This window comes from Salmo salar, chromosome ssa14 (genome assembly GCF_905237065.1).
Source record: "Salmo salar chromosome ssa14, Ssal_v3.1, whole genome shotgun sequence".
In the NCBI taxonomy this organism is placed as follows: Eukaryota; Metazoa; Chordata; class Actinopteri; order Salmoniformes; family Salmonidae; genus Salmo; species Salmo salar.
This window is the reverse complement of record NC_059455.1, coordinates 85582681-85603492: the sequence shown is the minus strand read 5'-3', so window position 1 is coordinate 85603492 and position 20812 is coordinate 85582681. Positions and strand designations below refer to the sequence as shown.

The 20812-nt window shown below is 42.5% G+C and overlaps 1 protein-coding gene across 2 annotated transcripts in view; it reads right to left on the bottom strand.

The window, feature by feature from the left end:
- The window catches only part of LOC106570498 (tubulointerstitial nephritis antigen-like), a 69959-nt gene extending 56164 nt beyond the window's left edge, over window positions 1–13795 (bottom strand). The window contains exons 1-2 of one of the 2 annotated variants that reach the window (XM_045694901.1): window positions 13508–13795; window positions 2164–2474 (exon numbers count right to left, since the gene is read on the bottom strand). In XM_045694901.1, coding sequence (XP_045550857.1) covers window positions 2164–2467 — 304 coding nt within the window. In that variant the 5' untranslated portion in view covers window positions 2468–2474; window positions 13508–13795. The remainder of the gene's footprint in view (window positions 1–2163; window positions 2475–13507) is intronic. The other variant, XM_014142904.2, reaches the window with a different exon arrangement.
- Between the last annotated feature and the right edge of the window lie 7017 nt (window positions 13796–20812).

Below are 20812 nucleotides of genomic sequence, written 5' to 3'. Positions count from 1 at the left end.
TGAAAGAGTTAACAGTAACACCCTGGCTGTGAGGTGTGTAGTGAGAGAGTTAACAGTAACCCCCTGGCTGTGAGGTGTGTAGTGATAAAGTTAACAGTAACACCCTGGCTGTGAGGTGTGTAGTGAGAGAGTTAACAGTAACACCCTGGCTGTGAGGTGTGTAGTGAGAGAGTTAACAGTAACCCCCTGGCTGTGAGGTGTGTAGTGAAAGAGTTAACAGTAACACCCTGGCTGTGAGGTGTGTAGTGAGAGAGTTAACAGTAACCCCCTGGCTGTGAGGTGTGTAGTGAGAGAGTTAACAAAAGGTTTTGAAGTGTCTGTCCTATATCTAGGAGACATAAGAAAGCTCAGAAAATATTGTATATTTTTTTTGGACACATTTAACCCTTTTTTTTGTTGGCACAAAACAACCTCTATACTTCCATTGATTTGTGTGGGTTACCTTCAGACGAGTCCCATGGCACATAGAGCCAAACATTGGTTTGTAGCCTACACGGTTTCAGACGCTACAGTACAGACAGTTGGCACATCAGCGTTACCGACTTCAGACGAGTCCCATGACACTGCAGATGTTTTCGTGAGAAGAACGATTTTTGGGATGTCTCATAGTCTGACAAACACAGCCGTAGCTACAGATACGGTGGGCCGACATCGGCAGATGTGGTGGATTGAGACGCAGCCCATGCAAAAAAAAGATATCTCTAACTTAAACTGAATGGATTTTGATGGGGATTTTTTAATTATGTTTCTTACAGTATATTAACTCACGAATGTATCGATAGACTCTTCTTAACTCCATCACTACTCCATAATGGTTCTGTGGAGTGGGAACTAGGAGAAGTGAACCTAAACCTAACCCTTAACTTGAGCTAATGGTTCTGTGGAGTTGGACCTAGGAGAGGTGAACCTAAACCTAACCCTAATCCTTGAGCTAATGGTTCTGTGGAGTGGGAACTAGGAGAGGTGAACCTAAACCTAAACCTAACCCTAACCCTTAACTTGAGCTGACATGCCGGAAACTGTTTGGAGGAAGGGATGCATTTACTGTTTCCAAGAATGATTTGTCTTGATTTGAATGAAAGGGTTTTGGAATTTATCCTACAGTTTGTCTGAGCTGCTCTCTGATAAGGTGAGCTGGGAGATGGGAAAGAGCAAGTGAGGTAGAGAGAGTGAGAAATTAAGGTGTCATTCCTTTCTCTTTCCCCCGTTTCCCATAGGCTAAGGTGTGTTTATGTCCCTCTTTTGGGAAATGCAACCTCCCTGTCATCTAGCGAGCACATACCTACCTCGACCTCTCTCTACCTCCTGTCCCGTTCCCGTCGCCTATCTCTCCCTCTCTCTGCATGGTGTGCATTCTTTCTCCTGACGTCCACTCATCCCTCCCTCCGACCTCCCCCTCCCTCTGTCTCAGACTAATAAGAAGACTACTGTCCCTGGTCTCTTCTCAGGTTGGGCCCTGCTGCCAGCAGAACATTTTACACCTCCACAACGACTAGCAGAGTTATAGTGTATGTGAAGCATGTTTATACTGTGAAAGCAATGAAAGTGAACCCTTGTTGCACTAATCTCTTTTGACTCATCACATACATTGCTGCTACTGTCTATTGTCTATCCTGTTAACTAGTCACTTTATCCCTACCTATATGTACACATCTACCTTAATTACCTCGTACCCCTGCACATCGACTCGGTACTGTGTATATAGCCAAGTTATCGTTACTCATTGTGTATTTATTCTTTGAGTTATTATTTTTATATTATTTCTCTTTTTTTCTTTCTGCCTTTTTGGGAAGCGTCCGTAAGCACTTCCCTGTTAGTCTACACCTGTTGTTTGTGAAGCATATGACAAATAACATTTTATTTTACCACAGTGTGCTAAGGTTTCACAGGCTAATGGGACCTCCTACCTAATGTACTGTGACAGTTGAACACATAACTTTGCCTGTGCGTAGGATTAGCAGTTGATAGTTGCCATTCATTCAGTAGTCCCATACAAGCCACTCAGTGTGGGACCTACCTATATACTTTGGCTACTGTACAGGTCTGCCACTGTATTGGGCCTTTCTGTTTGAATCCTAAGTGGCAGGCCCATACACACGCACTCACCATATGACCCCCCCCGCCGCCTCACACCCTCCTCCCCACACACACCCTCTCACTTACCAATGAAAGGGGGTGAGATGCCCAGACAGTGGCCCCAGAAGTCAGGGCAGCAGTCTGAGATGGTTCGGTTACAGAACAGGTCACAGTAACAGATGGTGTCCAGGTAGGGCACCGTACACTGGTCGTCCCGGCCCGGGCAGCAGCCCCCTCTCCGCTCGCAGTACGACCCAAACGGGTCCCTGATTCCCCCCATGTGCAGCGGGCTCATCAGCTCCCTCTTGGTCCTCCTGGATGCGCCTCTGGCCGCCATACTCTCCGCCACCACTAGGAGGAGCACCACTGCTATGGCCGCTAGAAGCTTCATTTCTACCCTGACAGAAGGGACAAAGAAGAACATGTGTTAGGATGCTGTGAGCAGGTCAGAAGTTGTTATGTAGACACTGATAGAGTGTCAGGTCAGACATTTGTCAAAATCCTAATAGATTATTTTGGAATAAGATGACAGGCCTAGTCCTGCTTAGAGATCAACAAGTGAGATATGTAGGTCTAACAGTAGGAGAATATATTCTAAATCTAACAGCAAGCCCAAAAGTCACACTCAGTGGGTCATTTAACAGCTGGAGAGAGTTCTTAGGAAGATGGAAGGAGGAGGAGCTGGAGAAGAATCTGGAGAAGGAGGAGGATGAGGAGAAGGAGGAGGAGGCCTGAGCTGCATGCCTACTCTGCAAGGTTTCCCTTCACAGTGGACTCTGACTGAATTATCAACCCGTGATAACACCAACGTTCATCTGGTTCCTTTATGAAACAATCCACTCACAACCTTCAACAGGGTCATACAGTGTATCAAAAGCATCAACTAACTGTAATAACATACAAACCTACATTTGATTTGATTTAAAGGGTGAACCTAGTGTAAGCAACTGATGACTAAAGTACTGTATTTCTTTAAACCGCTTCCTATGAGAGGTCTCAAGAAAACAGAATACCTCTTGTTTCACAACTTTTTAAATAAGGCCTGTTATTTGGGTTTAGATTATTTCAACATAACTAGTAAGAATAGTAACATAGCATCTTTTTATGTAATAAGCGTTTATAATCAACAAGTATGGAACATAACACTTTGTATATTATGTAGCTTTGACATACCTTGGATGATGATGGCAAAATATAGATTTTCGCCTAAATAGACATACCCAAAGGTAATGAGAGGCCCATCAACAATAACTAGGAATGCTACATACTCCAAAAGAGATGAAAATCTCACCTTTCTGGTAAAAAATAGCTATAAATTGTTGAGGTGTTTACATCTAACAGGTTAGGTCAAGATTTTAAGGGACCTCTCCACAAAGCCTTACACTACTCTTCAAAGAACTCTATAGCATTCACAGAATGTTCTACTGTATTTTAATTTGAACAGTGCAAATCTATACTTCACTATGATGAAGAGAAAGGTAAAGCTGCAAAGATTGAACTGCCCAATACTGTTACTGTATTTCAATGGTTTCAGGTCTGAGACATTACTAGATTGTGTCAATGACCCAAATGACACCCTTTTCCCTATAAAGTGCACTACTTTTGACCAGGTACCATCTGGTCAAAAGTAGTGCACTTTATAGGGAATAGGGTGCAGCCCTGGTCAAAAGTAGTGCACTGTGTAGAGAATAGGGTTCCATTTGGGACAAAGACTGTGAGTGCGATAAATATGGCTCTCTGGGGTCTCTTTGCACAATACGTTGATCGATGCGGCCACACTAAAATAGCACTCAATGCAATACTTCACTGTTTATTAAAAAAGGGACATTCCACCACCGCTCAGTCAAAAACGGGGGTTGTGACATTATTATCATCAACATGAGAGTATAAGGCTATCACGTCATCATGGAAACAGACTTCCTGCTGTCTGTCACAGCTAATCTGTCACGCTTCAGGAAATGTCCCAAAGAGCATGCCTCTCTCTCTCTCTCTCTCTCTCTCTCTCTCTCTATCCTGTCCTATGAAGACCACGCCTCTCTGTATCCTGTCCTACAAACCATGCCTCTCTCTCTATCCTGTCCTACAGACCACGCCTCTCTCCATCCTGTCCTATAAACCACGCCTCTCTCTATCCTGTCCAACAAACCACGCCTCTCTCTCTATCCTGTCCTACAAACCACACCTCTCTCTCTATCCTGTCCTATAAACCACGCCTCTATAAACCACGCCTTTATCCTGTCCTACAAACCAAGCCTCTCTCTATCCTGTCCTACAGACCACGCCTCTCCCTATGCTGTCCTACAGACCATGCCTCTCTCTATCCTGTCCTACAAACCACGCCTCTATCTCTATCCTGTCCTACAGACCAGGCCTCTCTCTATCATGTCCTACAAACCGCGCCTCTCTCTCTATCCTGTCCTACAGGCCACGCCTCTCTCTCTATCCTGTCCTACACACCACGCCTCTCTCTCTATCCTGTCCTACAGACCAGGCCTCTCTCTATCATGTCCTACAAACCGCGCCTCTCTCTCTATCCTGTCATACAGGCCACGCCTCTCTCTCTATCCTGTTCTACAGACCACGCCTCTCTCTCTATCCTGTCCTACAAACCGCGCATCTCTCTCTATCCTGTCCTACAGACCAGGCCTCTCTCTATCATGTTCTACAAACCACGCCTCCATCCTGTCCTACAGACCATGTCTCTTTCTAGACTGTCCTACAAACCACACCTCTCTCTATCCTGTCCTACAGACCATGCCTCTCTCTGTCCTGTCCTACAGAGCACATGTACTATATATACAGTTGAAGTTGGAAGTTTGCATACAACCTTAGCCAAATACATTTAAACTCAGTTGTCACAATTCCTGACTTTTTACAAGAATGGAATATTCTTGTAAAAATTCCCTGTCTTAGGTCAATTAGGATCACCACTTTATTTTAAGAATGTGAAATGTCAGAATAATAGTAGAGAGAATTATTTATTTCAGCTTTTATTTCTTTCATCACATTCCCAGTGGGTCAAACGTTCACATACACTCAATTAGTATTTGGTAGCATTGCCTTTAAATTGTTTAACTTGGGTCAAACTTTTTCGGTAGCCTTCCACAAGCTTCCCACAATAAGTTGGGTGAACTTTGGCCCATTCCTCCTGACAGAGCTGGTGTAACTGAGTCAGGTTTGTAGGCCTCCTTGCTCGCACACGCTTTTTCAGTTAGGCCCACACATTTTCTATGGGATTGAGGTCAGGGCTTTGTGATGGCCACTCCAATACCTTGACTTTGTTGTCCTTAAGCCATTTTGCCACAACTTTGGAAGTATATATAGGGTCATTGTCCATTTGGAAGACCCATTTGTGACCAAGCTTTAACTTCCTGACTGATGTCTTGAGATGTTGCTTCAATATATCAAAATAATTTTCCTTCCTCATGTAGCAATCTATTTTGTGAAGTGCACCAGTCCCTCCTGCAGCAAAGCACCCCCACAACATGATGCTGCCACCCCCGTGATTTACGGTTGGGATGATGTTCTTCGGCTTGCAAGCCTCCCCCTTTTTCCTCCAAACATAACGATGGTCATTATGGCCAAACAGTTCTATTTTTGTTTTATCAGACCAGAGGACATTTATCAAAAAAGCACAATCTTTGTCCCCATGTGCAGTTGCAAACCGTAGTCTGGCTTTTTTATGGCGGTTTTGGAGCAGTGGCTTCTTCCTTGCTGAGCGGCCTTTCAGGTTATGTTGATATAGGACTCGTTTTACTGTGGATATAGATACTTTTGTACTGGTTTCCTCCAGCATCTTCACAACATATTTTTGCTGTTGTTCTGGAATTGACTTGCACTTTTCACACCAAAGTACGTTCATCTCTAGGAGACAGAACACGTCTCCTTCCTGAGCGGTATGGCGGCTGCGTGGTGACATGGTGTTTATACTTGCGTACTATTGTTTGTACAGATGAACATGGTACCTTCAGGCGTTTGGAAATTGCTCCCAAGGATGAACCAGACTTGTGGAGGTCTACAATTGCTTTCTGAGGTCTTGGCTGATTTCTTTTGATTTTCCCATGATGTCAAGCAAAGAGGCACTGAGTTTGAAGGTAGGCCTTGAAATACATCCACAGGTACACCTCCAATTGACTCAAATGATGTCAATTAGCCTATCAGATGCTTCTAAAGCCATAACATAATTTTCTGGAATTTTCCAAGCTGTTTAAAGGCACAGTCAACTTAGTGTATGTAAACTTCTGACCCACTGGAATTGTGATACAGTGAATTATAAGTGAAATAATTTGTCTGTAAACAATTGTTGGAAAAATTACTTGTGTCATACACAAAGTAGATGTCCTAACCGACTTGCCAAAACTATAGTTTGTTAAAACCTGTTGAGGTGTAGGGGGCAGTATTTTCACGGCCGGATGAAAAACGTACCCAAATTAAACTGGTTACTACTCTGGCCCAGACACTAGAATAGACATATTATTAGTAGATTTGGATAGACAACACTCTGAAGTGTCTAAAACTGTTTGAATGGTGTCTGTGAGTATAACAGAACTTATACGGTAGGTAAAAACCTGAGAAAAATCCAACCAGGAAGTGGAAAATCTGTGAATTGTAGTTCTACAGTTTCTGTGGGGTCATGTTGCACTTCCTAAGGCTTCCATTGGCTGTCAACAGCCTTCAGAAAGTTCTTTCAGCATTCTCCTGTCACTGGGCAGATAATAGGAGCTCAGTCAATCAGTGGACTGCCTGGGGACAAAGGGATTGGATTTGCTCGGTCCCGTGAGCCGCCCCTCCTTCGTTTTTCTTCTTGAATGAATATGCTATTGTCCGGTTGGAATATTATCGTAATTTTACGTTAAAAATACCATAAAGATTGATTTTAAACTGCGTTTGACATGCTTCTAAGTACGGTAATGGAACATTTTGACTTTTCGTCTCTGGTACCGCGCTCGCGCGTTATGCCTTTGGATAGTGCTCTGTATGCACGAACAAAACGGAGGTATTTGGACATAAATATGGATTATTTTGAACAAAAACAACATTTCTTGTGGAAGTAGCAGTCCTGGGAGTGCATTCTGACGAAGATCAGCAAAGGTAAGAGAATATTTATAATACTAATTCTGAGTTTAGGTGACCCCGAACTTGGCGGGTGTCTGTATAGCTTGCTGTGATGGCAAGCTATGTACTCAGAATAATGTAAAATGTGCTTTCTCCGTAAAGCTATTTTAAAATCTGACACAGCGGTTGCATCCAGGAGTAGTCTATCTATAATTCTTTAAATAATTGTTATATATTTTGTCAACATTTATGATGATTATTTTTGTAAATTGATGTGCACATTCACCAGAAGTTTTGGTGGGAATACTTTTTCTGAACATCACGCGCCAAAGTAAAATGCTGTTTTTGGATGAACTTTATCAAACAAAACATACATGTATTTTGTAACATAATGTCCTAGGAGTGTCATCTGATGAAGATCGTCAAAGGTTAGTGCATAATTTAGCTGTGTTTTGGGTTTTATTGACACATGTCCTTGCTTGGAAAATGGCTGTGTGATTATTTTTGTCTATGTACTCTCCTAACTTAATCTAATGTTTTGCTTTCGCTGTAAAGCCATTTTGAAATTGGACAATGTGGTTACATCAAGGAGAAGCGTATCTTTAAAATGGTGTAAAATAGTTGTATGTTTGAGAAAGTTGAATTATGACATTTTGTTGTTTTGAATTTGCCGCCCTGATATTTCACTGGCTGTGTCCCGCAGGTGGGACGCTAGCGTCCCACGTAGCCCATAGAAGTTAACAAGAAATTTGTGGAGTGTTTGAAAAATGAGTTATAATTATATAATTATATATACTGAACAAAAATATAAAACGCCACATGCAACAATTTCAAGATTTTACTGAGTTACAGTTCACAGAAGGAAATCAGTCAATTGAAATAAATTCATTAGGTCCTAATCTATGGATTTCACATGACTGGGCAGGGGTGCAGCCATGGGTGGGCCTTGGAGGGCATAGGCCCACCCACTTGGGAGTTAGGCCCAGCCACTTGGGAGCCAGTCCCAGCCAATCAGAATTCGTTTTTTCCCACAAAAGGATTTTATTACAGACAGAAATACTCCTCAGTCTCATCAGCTGTCCGGCTGGCTGGTCTCAGACGATCCCATAGGTAAAGAATCCAGATGTGGAGATCCTGGGCTGGCGCGGTTACACGTGGTCTGTGGTTATTAGTCCGGTTGGACATACTGCCAAATTCTTTAAAATGACATTGGAGGTGGCTTATGGTAGAGAAATGAACATTCAATTCTCTGGCAACAGCTCTGGTGGACATTCCTGCAGTCAGCATGCCAATTGCACACTCCCTCAAAACGTCAAACATCTGTGGCATTGTGTTTTGTGACATAACTGCACATTTTAGAGTGGCCTTTTGTTGTCCGCAGCACAAGGTGCACCTGGAGATTGATCATGTTGTTTAATCAGCTTCTTGATATGCCACACCTGTCAGGTGGATGGATTATCTTGGCAAAGGAGAAATGCTCACAAACAGGGATATTAGAGCCAACATGAATCCAGGCACAACTGTCTTCACCGGTTTAACTAATGAGCAGTGGTGTAAAGTACTTAAGTAAAAATACTTTCAAATACTACTTAAGTAGTTTTTGGGGTATCTGTACTTTACTATTTATATTTTTGCCAACTTTTACTTCTCTAACACCCAAAAGTACTCATTACATTTTGACAGGAAAATGATACAATTCACACACTTATCAAGAGAACATCTCTGGTCATCCCTACCTCCTCTCATCTGGCGGACTCACTAAACACACATGCTTCATTTGGAAATTATGTCTGAGTGTTGCAGTGTGCCCCTGGCTATCCGTCAATAAAAAAATATATAATAATCATACCTTCTGGTTTGCTTAATATAAGGAATTTCAAATGGTTTATACTTTTACTTGTGATATTTAAGTACATTTTATCAATTCTATTTACTTTTAATACTTCACTAGGGTAGGGGGCAGCATTTGGAATTTTGGATGAAAAGCGTGCCCATAGTAAACTGCCTGCTACTCAGGCCCAGAAGCTAGGATATGCATAGATTTGTAGATTTGGATAGAAAACACTCTAACGTTTCCAAAACTGTTAAAATAATGTCTGTGAGTATAACAGAACTCATATGGCAGGTGAAAACCTGGATTAACAAAAAGTTTATTTAAGCTGGTGTATAACATTTCTATATTTTATGTATGTTTATTATGAGAATTTCTGTTTTGTTGAGTTTCACGCTCAGCAATTTCACCGGATGTTGTTTGAGACAGTGGATTATTGAACAAAACGCGCTAACAAAACAGAATTGTCCACAGACAATTCCTTCGACCTCATGGCTTGGTTTTTGCTCTGACATGCACTGTCAACCGTGGGACCATATATAGTCTGTTCAGTGCCTTTCCAAATCATGTCCAATCAACTGAATTTCGCACAGGTAGACTCCAATCAAGTTGTAGAAACATCTCAATGATGATCAATGGAAACAGTCAACAAATTGTTGTGAAAAATACATTAAATTACAGCTCTAAAATCAATCAAGGATAGAGTGTGGTTGTTACACATCCAGCTGGCTGTCCTCTTTAGTCAGCTAAAGAGCTCAATTTCGAGTTTATTAACAAAGGGTCTGAATACTTATGTTAATAAGGTATTTCTGTTTTGTATTTTCAATACATTTGCAAAACATATCAAAAAAAATATAGATATGTTTTTACTATGTCATTATGGGGTATTGTGTGTAGATTGCTAAGGATTTTTATTTAATTAACCAATTTTAGAATAATGCTCTAACGTAACAAAATGTGAAAAAAGTCAAGGAGTCTGAATACTTTCCAAAGGCACTGTACATAGACATAGAATCCCTGGTCACTTTAATAATGCTTATGAATATACTGCTTTACTCATTTCATATGTTTATACTGTATTCTATTTTATTGTATTTTAGTCAGTGCCACTCCGACATGGAATCTTGACCACACCTTAACCCAGCAGTGTATGTGTGTGTGTGTGTGTGTGTGTGTGTGTGTGTGTGTGTGTGTGTGTGTGTGTGTGTGTGTGTGTGTCATCAACACTACCATTACAAACACCATTACCAACCACCATCAGCACCAACCACTAACCACCATCAGCACCAAATATCATCACCACCATCAACAACCACCATCACCAACACCAACACCATCATGACTAACCACCATCAACACCATTACCAAATACCATTAACACCATTACCAACCACCACCATGACCAAGCACCATCACCAACTACCATTAACACCACCATCAACACCATCACCAAATACCATTAACACCACCATCAACACCATCCCCAAACACCATCACCAACTATCATTAACACCATCACCAAATGCCATTAACACCATTACCAACCACCACCATGACCAAGCACCATCACCAACTACCATTAACACCACCATCAACACCATGACCAAACACCGTCACCAACTACCATTAACACCACCATCAACACCATGACCAAACACCGTCACCAACTACCATTAACACCACCATCAACACCATGACCAAACACCGTCACCAACTACCATTAACACCACCATCAACACCATGACCAAACACCGTCACCAACTACCATTAACACCACCATCAACACCATGACCAAACACCGTCACCAACTACCATTAACACCACCATCAACACCATGACCAAACACCATCACCAACTACCATTAACACCACCATCAACACCATGACCAAACACCATCACCAACTACCATTAACACCACCATCAACACCATGACCAAACACCGTCACCAACTACCATTAACACCACCATCAACACCATGACCAAACACCGTCACCAACTACCATTAACACCACCATCAACACCATGACCAAACACCGTCACCAACTACCATTAACACCACCATCAACACCATGACCAAACACCGTCACCAACTACCATTAACACCACCATCAACACCATGACCAAACACCGTCACCAACTACCATTAACACCACCATCAACACCATTACCAAACACCATCCACACCATCAAAACCATCATCATTAACACTATCAACACCATCACCAAATCACAGGTCAACTCTATGTACTGTAAATGGACATGTGACCAGAATTACCTTATTAAGGGCAAATTGTGTCATGTCACATACAGGACTTACAATATACTGTACATACAATATGCTTCGGAATGACAATGACCAACCCTGAGTGGTGGAAAAAGTACCCAATTGTCAGACTTGAGTAAAAGTAAAGATACCTTAATAGAAAATGACTCAAGTAACGAAAGTCAGCCAGTAAAATACTACTTGAGTAAAAGTCTAAAAGTATTTGGTTTTAAATATACTTAAGTATCAAAACTAAATGTAATTGCTAAATTATACTTAAGTATCAAAAAGTAAATGTATGAATAATTTTAAATTCCTTAAATTAAGCAAACCAGACGGCACAATTTCCTTGTTTTTTTTCATTTACAGATAGCCAGGGGCACACTGCAACACTCAGACATCATTTACAAACGAAGCATATGTGTTTAGTGAGTCCGCCAGATGAGAGGCAGTAGAGATGACCAGGGATGTTCTCTTGATAAGTGTGTGAATTTGACAACTTTCTGTCCTGTTAAATATTCAAAATGTAACAACTGCTTTTGGGTGTCAGAGAAAATGTATGGAGTAAAAAGTACATTATTTTCTTTAGGAATGTAGTAAACGTTACAAATATAAAGTAAAAAAAAATGTCAAAATATAAATAGTAAAGTATAGTACAGATACCCCAAAAATTACTTAAGTAGTACTTTAAACTATTTTTATTTAAGTACACCCCTGCCAACTCTGTGAGTCAATGATAGGCAAAAAGCAAAAACCACAAATAGCTTAAAGGAAAACTTCCTCTATGGTGCAAATATAGCAAATACCGGCCATCATTGATCAAGCCAAGTACATGTATGTCCTCTGAGAGCTTACCTGTAATCAAACTTTCCTTTGTAGACGACAGCTTTGTCTAGTGTATGTGGGGTGGCCGGTAGCCTAGTGGTTAGCGTGTTGGGCCAGTAATCGAAAGGTTGCTAGATCGAATCCCCGAGCTGACAAGGTAAAAATCTGTTGCTCTGCCCCTGAACAAGGCAGTTAACCCAAATAAGAATTTGTTCTTAACTAACTTGCCTAGTTAAATAAAGGTTAAATTTTAAAAAATTATAATCCCTGTGAATATGATATGGCCTGCTGGGTCCAGTCTCGGTCCCATTTTGTTCCACGGTAGCGCTTCAGACATACAGAATGGCACAGTGCTGTTTTGGTTCCACAGTAGCACCTCAGACATTCAGAATGGCACAGTACTGTTGTAAGCTGTAGCCTTGCTGTTGATCCCTCCAGCACAGTAAAACAGGCATATGCAAGCCACCATAGCCTCATCGCACACACAACCAACTTATAGACATTCCACAGTTATTATAACCCATAACGACTGCAAATCAGAGGGATGCAGTGCCCTAGAACCAGCTGCTCAACAACTTCCAGAGTCCATTGCTGGCTGCCTGTCTGCCTCATATTGTATGGAGTCATGAGGGTAGAACACTGAACAAGCACAACACACCCTGATTTCATCTCACCTGGGCAGTATCATTCACCTGTGCTGAGACAGCCAGACAAACAAACACCTGCACGCAAGCAAACACACGCATAGACACACACACACCAACTCTCTCGCCTCTCTTCACATACAGACAAATAGGATCAGCTGAACTTTGAAACATTGCTTCACAACCCACTAGATAACTCAATCACTCACAGTCAGTATCAGTCTAAAAGCATTTCAATGGAGTGAGGTATTTCTAGAGAGTTCTAAGAGTGTGTCATGGAGTCCTTGAGTTCTGTTTACTTTTATTCTCAATTCAAGGATACACTAAACAAAGCAACCATTTATTTTACAGGTGTCACACAAACCAGGAGACACAGTCCAAAGACAAAATGAGCAATAATCTTAGTATCTAGAATACATAAGATGTACACTACACTTTCAGACATTCTTATGTCACTTGTTCCACATATCAAGTCTAATTTCGTAGTATTATATGTGGGTTAAATCATCGTTTTTTTAATAGTTTTTTTATTAAACCTTTATTTAACTAGGCAACTAGTCAAACTCTGAAAACAAACTTTCCTAAGAATCTGATTAGGAAGCCTGAACATAACTGAAACTAGTCACAGTAAATGCTTATTACAATCACATTATAACAAAACTAGCATAGCCAAGGAAATCTAACTAGCTTTATTTATTTAGTTGTTTACCATCAAAACTACTTCCAAAATGTTTGTTAAAAAAATTGATAACATGTGAATCCTGCACCTGTCTGATCTGGCTCAGAGAGAGTGAAAGAGGTAATACATTTTACCTTGTATGTGTGTTCTGTGAAAATCTCTCTTCTTGTTTGTAATCCAATAGAAAAACCGAGTCCTGTAAAAGATTATATTATTTTCTGCTGCTTTCTCGGTAATTCATACACAGAGAGAAAGTCTGTCTCCCTTTCTTGCTCACGCTCTTCTCATTCACTGCACTGTCATGCTAAACCACTGAGTTATATATACTGTACAGCCACTAAGTATGAACAAACCACTCCTCCCACCCCCTCCTTCACACACTCTCTCTCTCTGCCCTATTCCCCTGACTCCTAGCCTAATCCTTATTTTCTATCTCTCTCTCTCTGCCCTATCCCCCTGACTCCTAGCCTAATCCTTATTTTCTATCTCTCTCTCTCTGCCCAATCCCCCTGACTCCTAGCCTAATCCTTATTTTCTCTCTCTCTCTCTCGCCCTTTCCCCCTGACTCCTAGCCTAATCCTTATTTTCTATCACTCTCTCTGCCCTATCCCCCTGACTCCTAGCCTAATCCTTATTTTCTATCTCTCTCTCTCTGCCCTATCCCCCTGACTCCTAGCCTAATCCTTATTTTCTCTCTCTCTCTCTCTCTCTGCCCTATCGCCCTGACTCCTAGCCTAATCCTTATTTTCTATCTCTCTCTCTCTCTTGAATAAACCTAAAACAGTTATTTTCAAAAGCAACTGCCATTTAGCTCTTTCTTTCTATTTTGTCCCTGTGATTTAGCTTTTTTTACTTTGTGACATCACCACAGGGTCATCCACTTGTTTCCCTTTGGCACAGTGACCACCTCGCTACCCCCTGGTGTACACTAGAAAAACTTGACAAAGGGTGGTTTGAAAAGACTCACCTGTACCAAGGTTAGCACAGCTGCCGTAAAAACAGTAGCATTATGGCAGAAATGACAAAGGAAGGACAATTAACACTAGCCTGACAACTCACACAAAATGATTCCGCTGCTCTGTCGTTCGCTAAACTAACGTCCGTTGGCATGGTGTAGCGTTTGGTCAGAGCAAGGAGTCTGGGTAGCCAGGCAAAATGAACACACCTTTACAATATGTCCACTCTCTAAATGGTTTACTTTTCATCTCTTCTCTATAGTAGTTCCTAGGTAGCTTCGTCACCCCAAAACATCACTGATCCAAAAATCTGTCCCCAGCTTGAGATGGGTGGAGCAGAGGTCTGTCAGTGAAGACGGTATATTGGAGGTGACAAAGGATATGACAGAGACAGAGACAGAGAGACAGAGAGAGACAGAGACAGAGAGACAGAGAGAGAGAGAGAGACAGAGAGAGACACAGAGAGAGAGAGAGACACAGAGAGAGAGAGAGAGAGAGAGAGAGAGAGAGAGAGAGAGAGAGATGTTTCCGTAGTTGCCGCCTAGTGTAACCAATAAGTATTGTTTAAGACACAATCGAGGGGAGAGAGTCATCCCTGATAGAGTGCATTCACACATGCTAACACAAGTTAGAGGCAGTGCCACGAAAACTTTTATGTTGAAACTGCAATTTCAACACACAAGGAATGTCCCAACCCACTTTTCTAAATAAACAGTACACTACTAGATACAGTGCCTTGCAAAAGTATTCATTCCCCTTGGCGTTTTTCCTATTTTGTTGCATTACAACCTGTAATTTAAATTATTTTATTATTTGGATTTCATGTAATGGACATACACAAAATAGTCCAAATTGGTGAAGTGAAATGACAAAAATAACTTGTTTCAAAAAATGCAAAATTAAATATAAATGGAAAAGTGATGTGTGCATATGTATTCACCCCCTTTGCTATGAAGCCCCTAAATAAGATCTGGTGCAACTAATTACCTTCAGAAGTCACATAATTAGTTAAATAAAGTCCACCTGTGTGCAATCTAAGTGTCACATGATCTGTCACATGATCTCAGTATATATACACCTGTTCTGAAAGGCCCTAGAGTCTGCAAAACCACTAAGCAAGGGGCACCACCAAGCAAGCAGCACCATGAAGACCAAGGAGCTCTCCAAACAGGTCCGGGATAAAGTTGTGGAGAAATACAGATCAGGGTTGGGTTATAAAAAAATATCCGAAACTTTGAACATCCCACAGAGCACAATTAAATTCATTATAAAAAAAATTGAAAGAATATGGCACCACAACAAACCTGCCAAGAGAGGGTCACCCACCAAAACTCACAGACCAAGCAAGGAGGGCATTAATCAGAGAGGCAACAAATAGACCAAAGATAACCCTGAAGGAGCTGCAAAGCTCCACAGCGGAGATTGGAGTATCTGTCCATAGGACCACTTTAAGCCGTACACTCCACAGAGCTGGGCTTTATGGAAGAATGGCCCAAAAAAAGCCATTGCTTAGAGAAAAAAATAAGCAAACACGTTTGGTGTTCGCCAAAAGGCATGTGGGAGATTCCCCAAACGTGGAAGATGGTACTCTGGTCAGATGAGACTAAAATTGAGCTTTTTGGCCATCAAGGAAAACGCAATGTCTGGCGCAAGTCATCTATGTTAAATGTCACATTTTCAACCTGTTTAATGTGTCAGTCATCAGGGGTCTAGTAAATTATCCATATATCACGAGTTTGGTTTCCAGTGAACACTGATTCATACCCAGTCACACTTATGCATTTCTCTATAATATGGGGTCGCAGTGAGTCATCAATGTAGTACAATACAGTAGTGACATTCTTTCAGTAAAGGAGAGTGATTGTAGCCACATGTGAGGGCCGGGTGTGTCCCAAGGGGCCTCCGATAACCTCACCCAAATTAGGCCCCTGAATCAGAGGAGGAAGTCACACGACTGGTGGGATTCACAAAATATGCGTCAGCAGAGGAACCGAGGAGGAATCACTGAATGTACAAACAAGACAAGTTGTGAAAGAGGGAGCTATATGTTTCACAAGACTTTCATTTGTGTGTGTGTGTGAGAGGCTGGGCCTGTTCTATAATGACTCAGGTCTGAGCCAGGCCCTCCAGATGCTCAACATTAGACGGTCCGTTCTCCTCAGGAGCAGAAGTAAAGTGGAACCATGGCCACTAGAGCCATGGCAACAATAGAGGGTCTATACATACTGTATACACTGCACAGACACACACACACACACACACACACAGAGAGAGATAGTATGCTCCATTGTTTATCTACTGGCAGCATATGGATCTGACTGGAAGATCCAAGTTGACGGGAACCGGCGTGGGCCGTCGTCACTCTGAGTCTGAACACAACTCAACACAACACAACACTCCAACTGAACAAAAACAATCCTTGTATTTCTCCCCCCGGGACAGGAGCGGCTCCCAACAACGGTAAACCTCCCAGGCCTCGACGCACCAAGATCGGAAATCCCAGATGGAGACTGTTGTGTCAGTCTAGAAGTATGTTCTTCTCCCAGAGTAGTGAATGGACACAATATCTGTGTTCGAATACCCATAATAACATACTGTATACTTAATGAGTATGTACTACATACTATTAGATCATTTTAGTATACTGTAAACGAATGGTATCCTTTCAGTGGCGCGAACTAGCGCTTGGCCTGTCTATCAGAAGTTGACTGTAACCTCTTCCTTGCTTATTAGCATAACTTTTAGTAGCTAGAACTTTTATGACTTCGGGTGTGTTCTTAAATTCAATCTGGAGTGCCAGAGTGTGCTCTGAGAGTTTATAAATTCAGAGCATTGTCAGATTGTCCGTTTGTAAATTCAGCGCTCTCGGAGCATTCAGAGCGCACACTGGACGCTCTGGCCGAGGAGTAGGGTGCATTAGTAAATTCAATCTGGAGTGCCAAAGTGCACTCAGATTGCCCTGTGGGCGTTTGTAAATTCAGAGCGTTGTCAGATTGTAAATTAGTAAATTCAGAGCGTTTAGCTCTCAGACACAGTGGCCGAGGCTTAGGGTTGATCCGAGCGTTCTGACCTCACAACAGCAGTCAAGCACCCAAGTTAACTGGTTAACGTTAGCTAGCTTGCTAACTACTTCCAGACACAAATGAGAGAATACCTCACTCTGACCATTTTATTTGCCCTGGCAGATCTGGTTATCCAGAGCTTTGGTGACTGTAAATGTGCTACTGGCAACAATTTAATTACGCTAAACCGGCCATATTCAACTGGTGTTGAGCGTTGGTAAATTCATCAGTTATTCTGCGCTCTGGTTCACTCAGGCAAGAGTGCTCTGAAATCGGAGTAGATAACCAGAGCGAATTTACGAAAGCACCCGAATGTCCATTGAGAACGCACGATGACTATACCACTTAGCTAAGCACGATGGGAATAATCAAGTCAATAAATGTTGGGTAGTTAGTTAGATAGCATATAGTTAATATACGGGCAAGTTTGATGTATAAATAGCCAACTAACATTAGGTAGCTCATATCAAATTGTATTTGTCTCATACACGTGTTTAGCAGATGTTATTGCGGGTGTAGCGAAATGCTTGTGTTTCTAGCTCCAACAGTGCAGTAATATCTAACAAGTAGTATCTAACAATACACACAATCTAAAGTAAAGGAGTGGAATTAATAATATATAAATATTTGGATGAGCAATGTCAGTGCGGCATAGACTAAGATACAGTAGAATAGGATAGAATACAGTATATGCAAAATATGTGAACATTTTTAAAGTGACTAGTGATCCAATTATTAAAGTGGCCAGTTATTTCAAGTCCATGTATATAGGGTATCAGCCTCTAATGTGCTGGGTGAGAGGTTATTTTCCTGGTGCTACACTCGCAGGGCCCTCACTTCCTCCCTGTAGGCCGTCTCATCATTGTTGGTAATCAGGCGTACTACTGTTGTGTCATCTGCAAACTTGATGACTGCATTGGAGGCGTGTGTGGCCACACAGTCGTGGGTGAACAGGGAGTACAGGAGGGGGCTGAGCATGCTTCCTTGTGGGCCCCCAGTGTTGAGGATCAGCGAAGTGGAGTTGTTGTTTCTTACCTTCACCACCTGGGGTCGACCCATCAGGAAGTCCAAGACCCAGTTGTAAAGGGCAAGGTTCAGACCCAGGGCTTTGAGCTCAATGATGACTTTGGAGGGTACTATGGTGTTGAATGCTGATCTATAGTCAATGAACAGCATTCTAACATAGGTTTTCCTCTTGTCCAGATGGGATAGGGCAGTGTGCAGTGCGATGGTGATTGCATCGTCTGTGGATCTATTGGGGCGGTAAACAAATTTAAGTTGGTCTAGGGTGTCAGGTAAGGAAACACTCCAGCCAGCTGGTCACGGCTAGGGATGCTGTCTGGGCGGGCAGCCTTGCAAGGGTTAACACGCTTAAATGTCTTACTCACGTCAGCCACGGAGAAGGAGAGCCCACAGTCCTTGGTAGTGGGCCGCGTCGGTAGCACTGTGTTCTCCTCAAAGCAGGCGAAGAAGGTGTTTAGCTTGTCCGGACATGGCTGGTTTCCCTTTGTAGTCTGTGATTGTCTGTAGACCCTGCCACATACATCTCATGTCTGAGCTGTTGAATTGCGACTCCACTTTGAATCTATACTGACGTTTTGCCTGTTTGATTGCCTTACAGAGGGAATAACTACACTATTTGAATTTGGCCATATTCCCAGTCACCTTGCCATGGTTAAATGTGATGCTGCCATCTATCCATCGTTTCTGGTCAGGGTAGGTTTTAATAGTCATAGAGGGTACAACATCTCCTATGCACTTCCTGATAAACTCAGTCACCGTATCAGTGTATTTGTCTATGCTGTTCTCGCAGGCTACCCGGAACATATCCCAGTCTGTGTGATCGAAACAGTCTTGATGCATGGATTCTGATTGGTCAAACCAGCGTTGAATAGTCCTTAGTGCGGGTACTTCCTGTTTGAGTTTCTGCCTATAGGAAGGGAGGAGCAAAATGGAGTAGTGATTTGATTTGCCAAAGGGTTGGCGGGGAAGGGTTTTGTGGGCATCCCAGTAGTTGGAATAGCAGTGGTCAAGTGTTTTAGCAGCGCATGTACTACAGTCAATGTGTTGATGGAACTTCAGTAACGTTTTCCTCAAATTTGCTTTGTTAAAATCACCAGCTACAATAAATGCTGCCTCAAAATATGTGGTTTCCAGGTTGCATAAAGTCCAGTGAAGTTCTTTGAGGGCCGTCGTGGTATCGGCTTGAGGAGGAATATACACGGCTGTTCCTTCCGCACGCCTGAACCAGTCATCCACCGCAGGAGCCTCGGTCTGACTCTGATGCCAAGGCGCCAGAACCGGCTGGTACCCCAGTACGCACTGGAAGGGAGAGAGGTTAGTGGAGGAGTGGCGAAGCGAATTCTGTGCCATCTTGGCCCAGGGCACGAACGCCGCCCACTCCCCCGGCTGGTCCTGGCAATAGGACCACAGAAACCTGCCCACATCCTGGTTTACTCTCTCAACCTGCCCATTACTCTCGGGGTGAAACCCTGAAGTAAGGTTGATTGAGACCCCCAGACGTTCCATGAACGCCTTCCAGACCCTAGACGTTGTCATGACGTTGGCCTGTGGGTAAGGTTTATGACCCCCCCCATAAATACCTTTCCCCCTTCCCCTCTCTTACTGACCCTACTGAAGGACTGCTGTTCCGTTAAATATAGAGAGTCTGGGAACATCAAACAAATGGAGAAAGGTACCACATATTTTGTTAATAAAACCAGTTGGAAATGTGCTTGGGAACGTAATGAGTATGTATGTCAGTTCGGTTGTCATCTGAGACATTATGACTGATGACAGGACGACATAAACTGCATCTGAGAAAGTATACACCCTCTAGTTATCAGAGTCACATGGAATTGTTATGCAATTGAAATGTTTGATATTGAAAATGTTTGTTAGGAGATGAAATGTAATTTTTGCTTCCGAATGAGAGATTTGGGTTTTCATAAGGAAAGTGCCCTGCTCGATCAGTAACCCAACCCTGTGAAGAGACAGGGGTTATAAACGATGAAACACCTCCCTCCCCCCCCCACTATATAATCCTTTGATGAAAAGATAACCAGGTTGTTCCAGTACGGGAGGCCTGCAGCCTCTACGTTAGAAGGACACACATGTCAAGTACAGAACTAAGCCAACCTCGGCGTGAGCTCTGGTATGAACTGGTATGAACTTCGAGCTTATTCACTACAGAAGTGCTACTTCCTAGCCATTGAGTTAGCAGCGGCCGCTGCTAACGTGGGTTAGGAAAGGACGGACGACGGATCCAGTCTAACAACCAGACGAAGATACCACCACGTATCCAATGGACCACCATTGACATTCTTCCGAAAACAGGGAGATCTGTTGGCCAACCCGGCCAGCATCTACGACCAATCTACCGAAGCGCAGCTCAGAGTAAATATTTATTGCATTTTCCTTT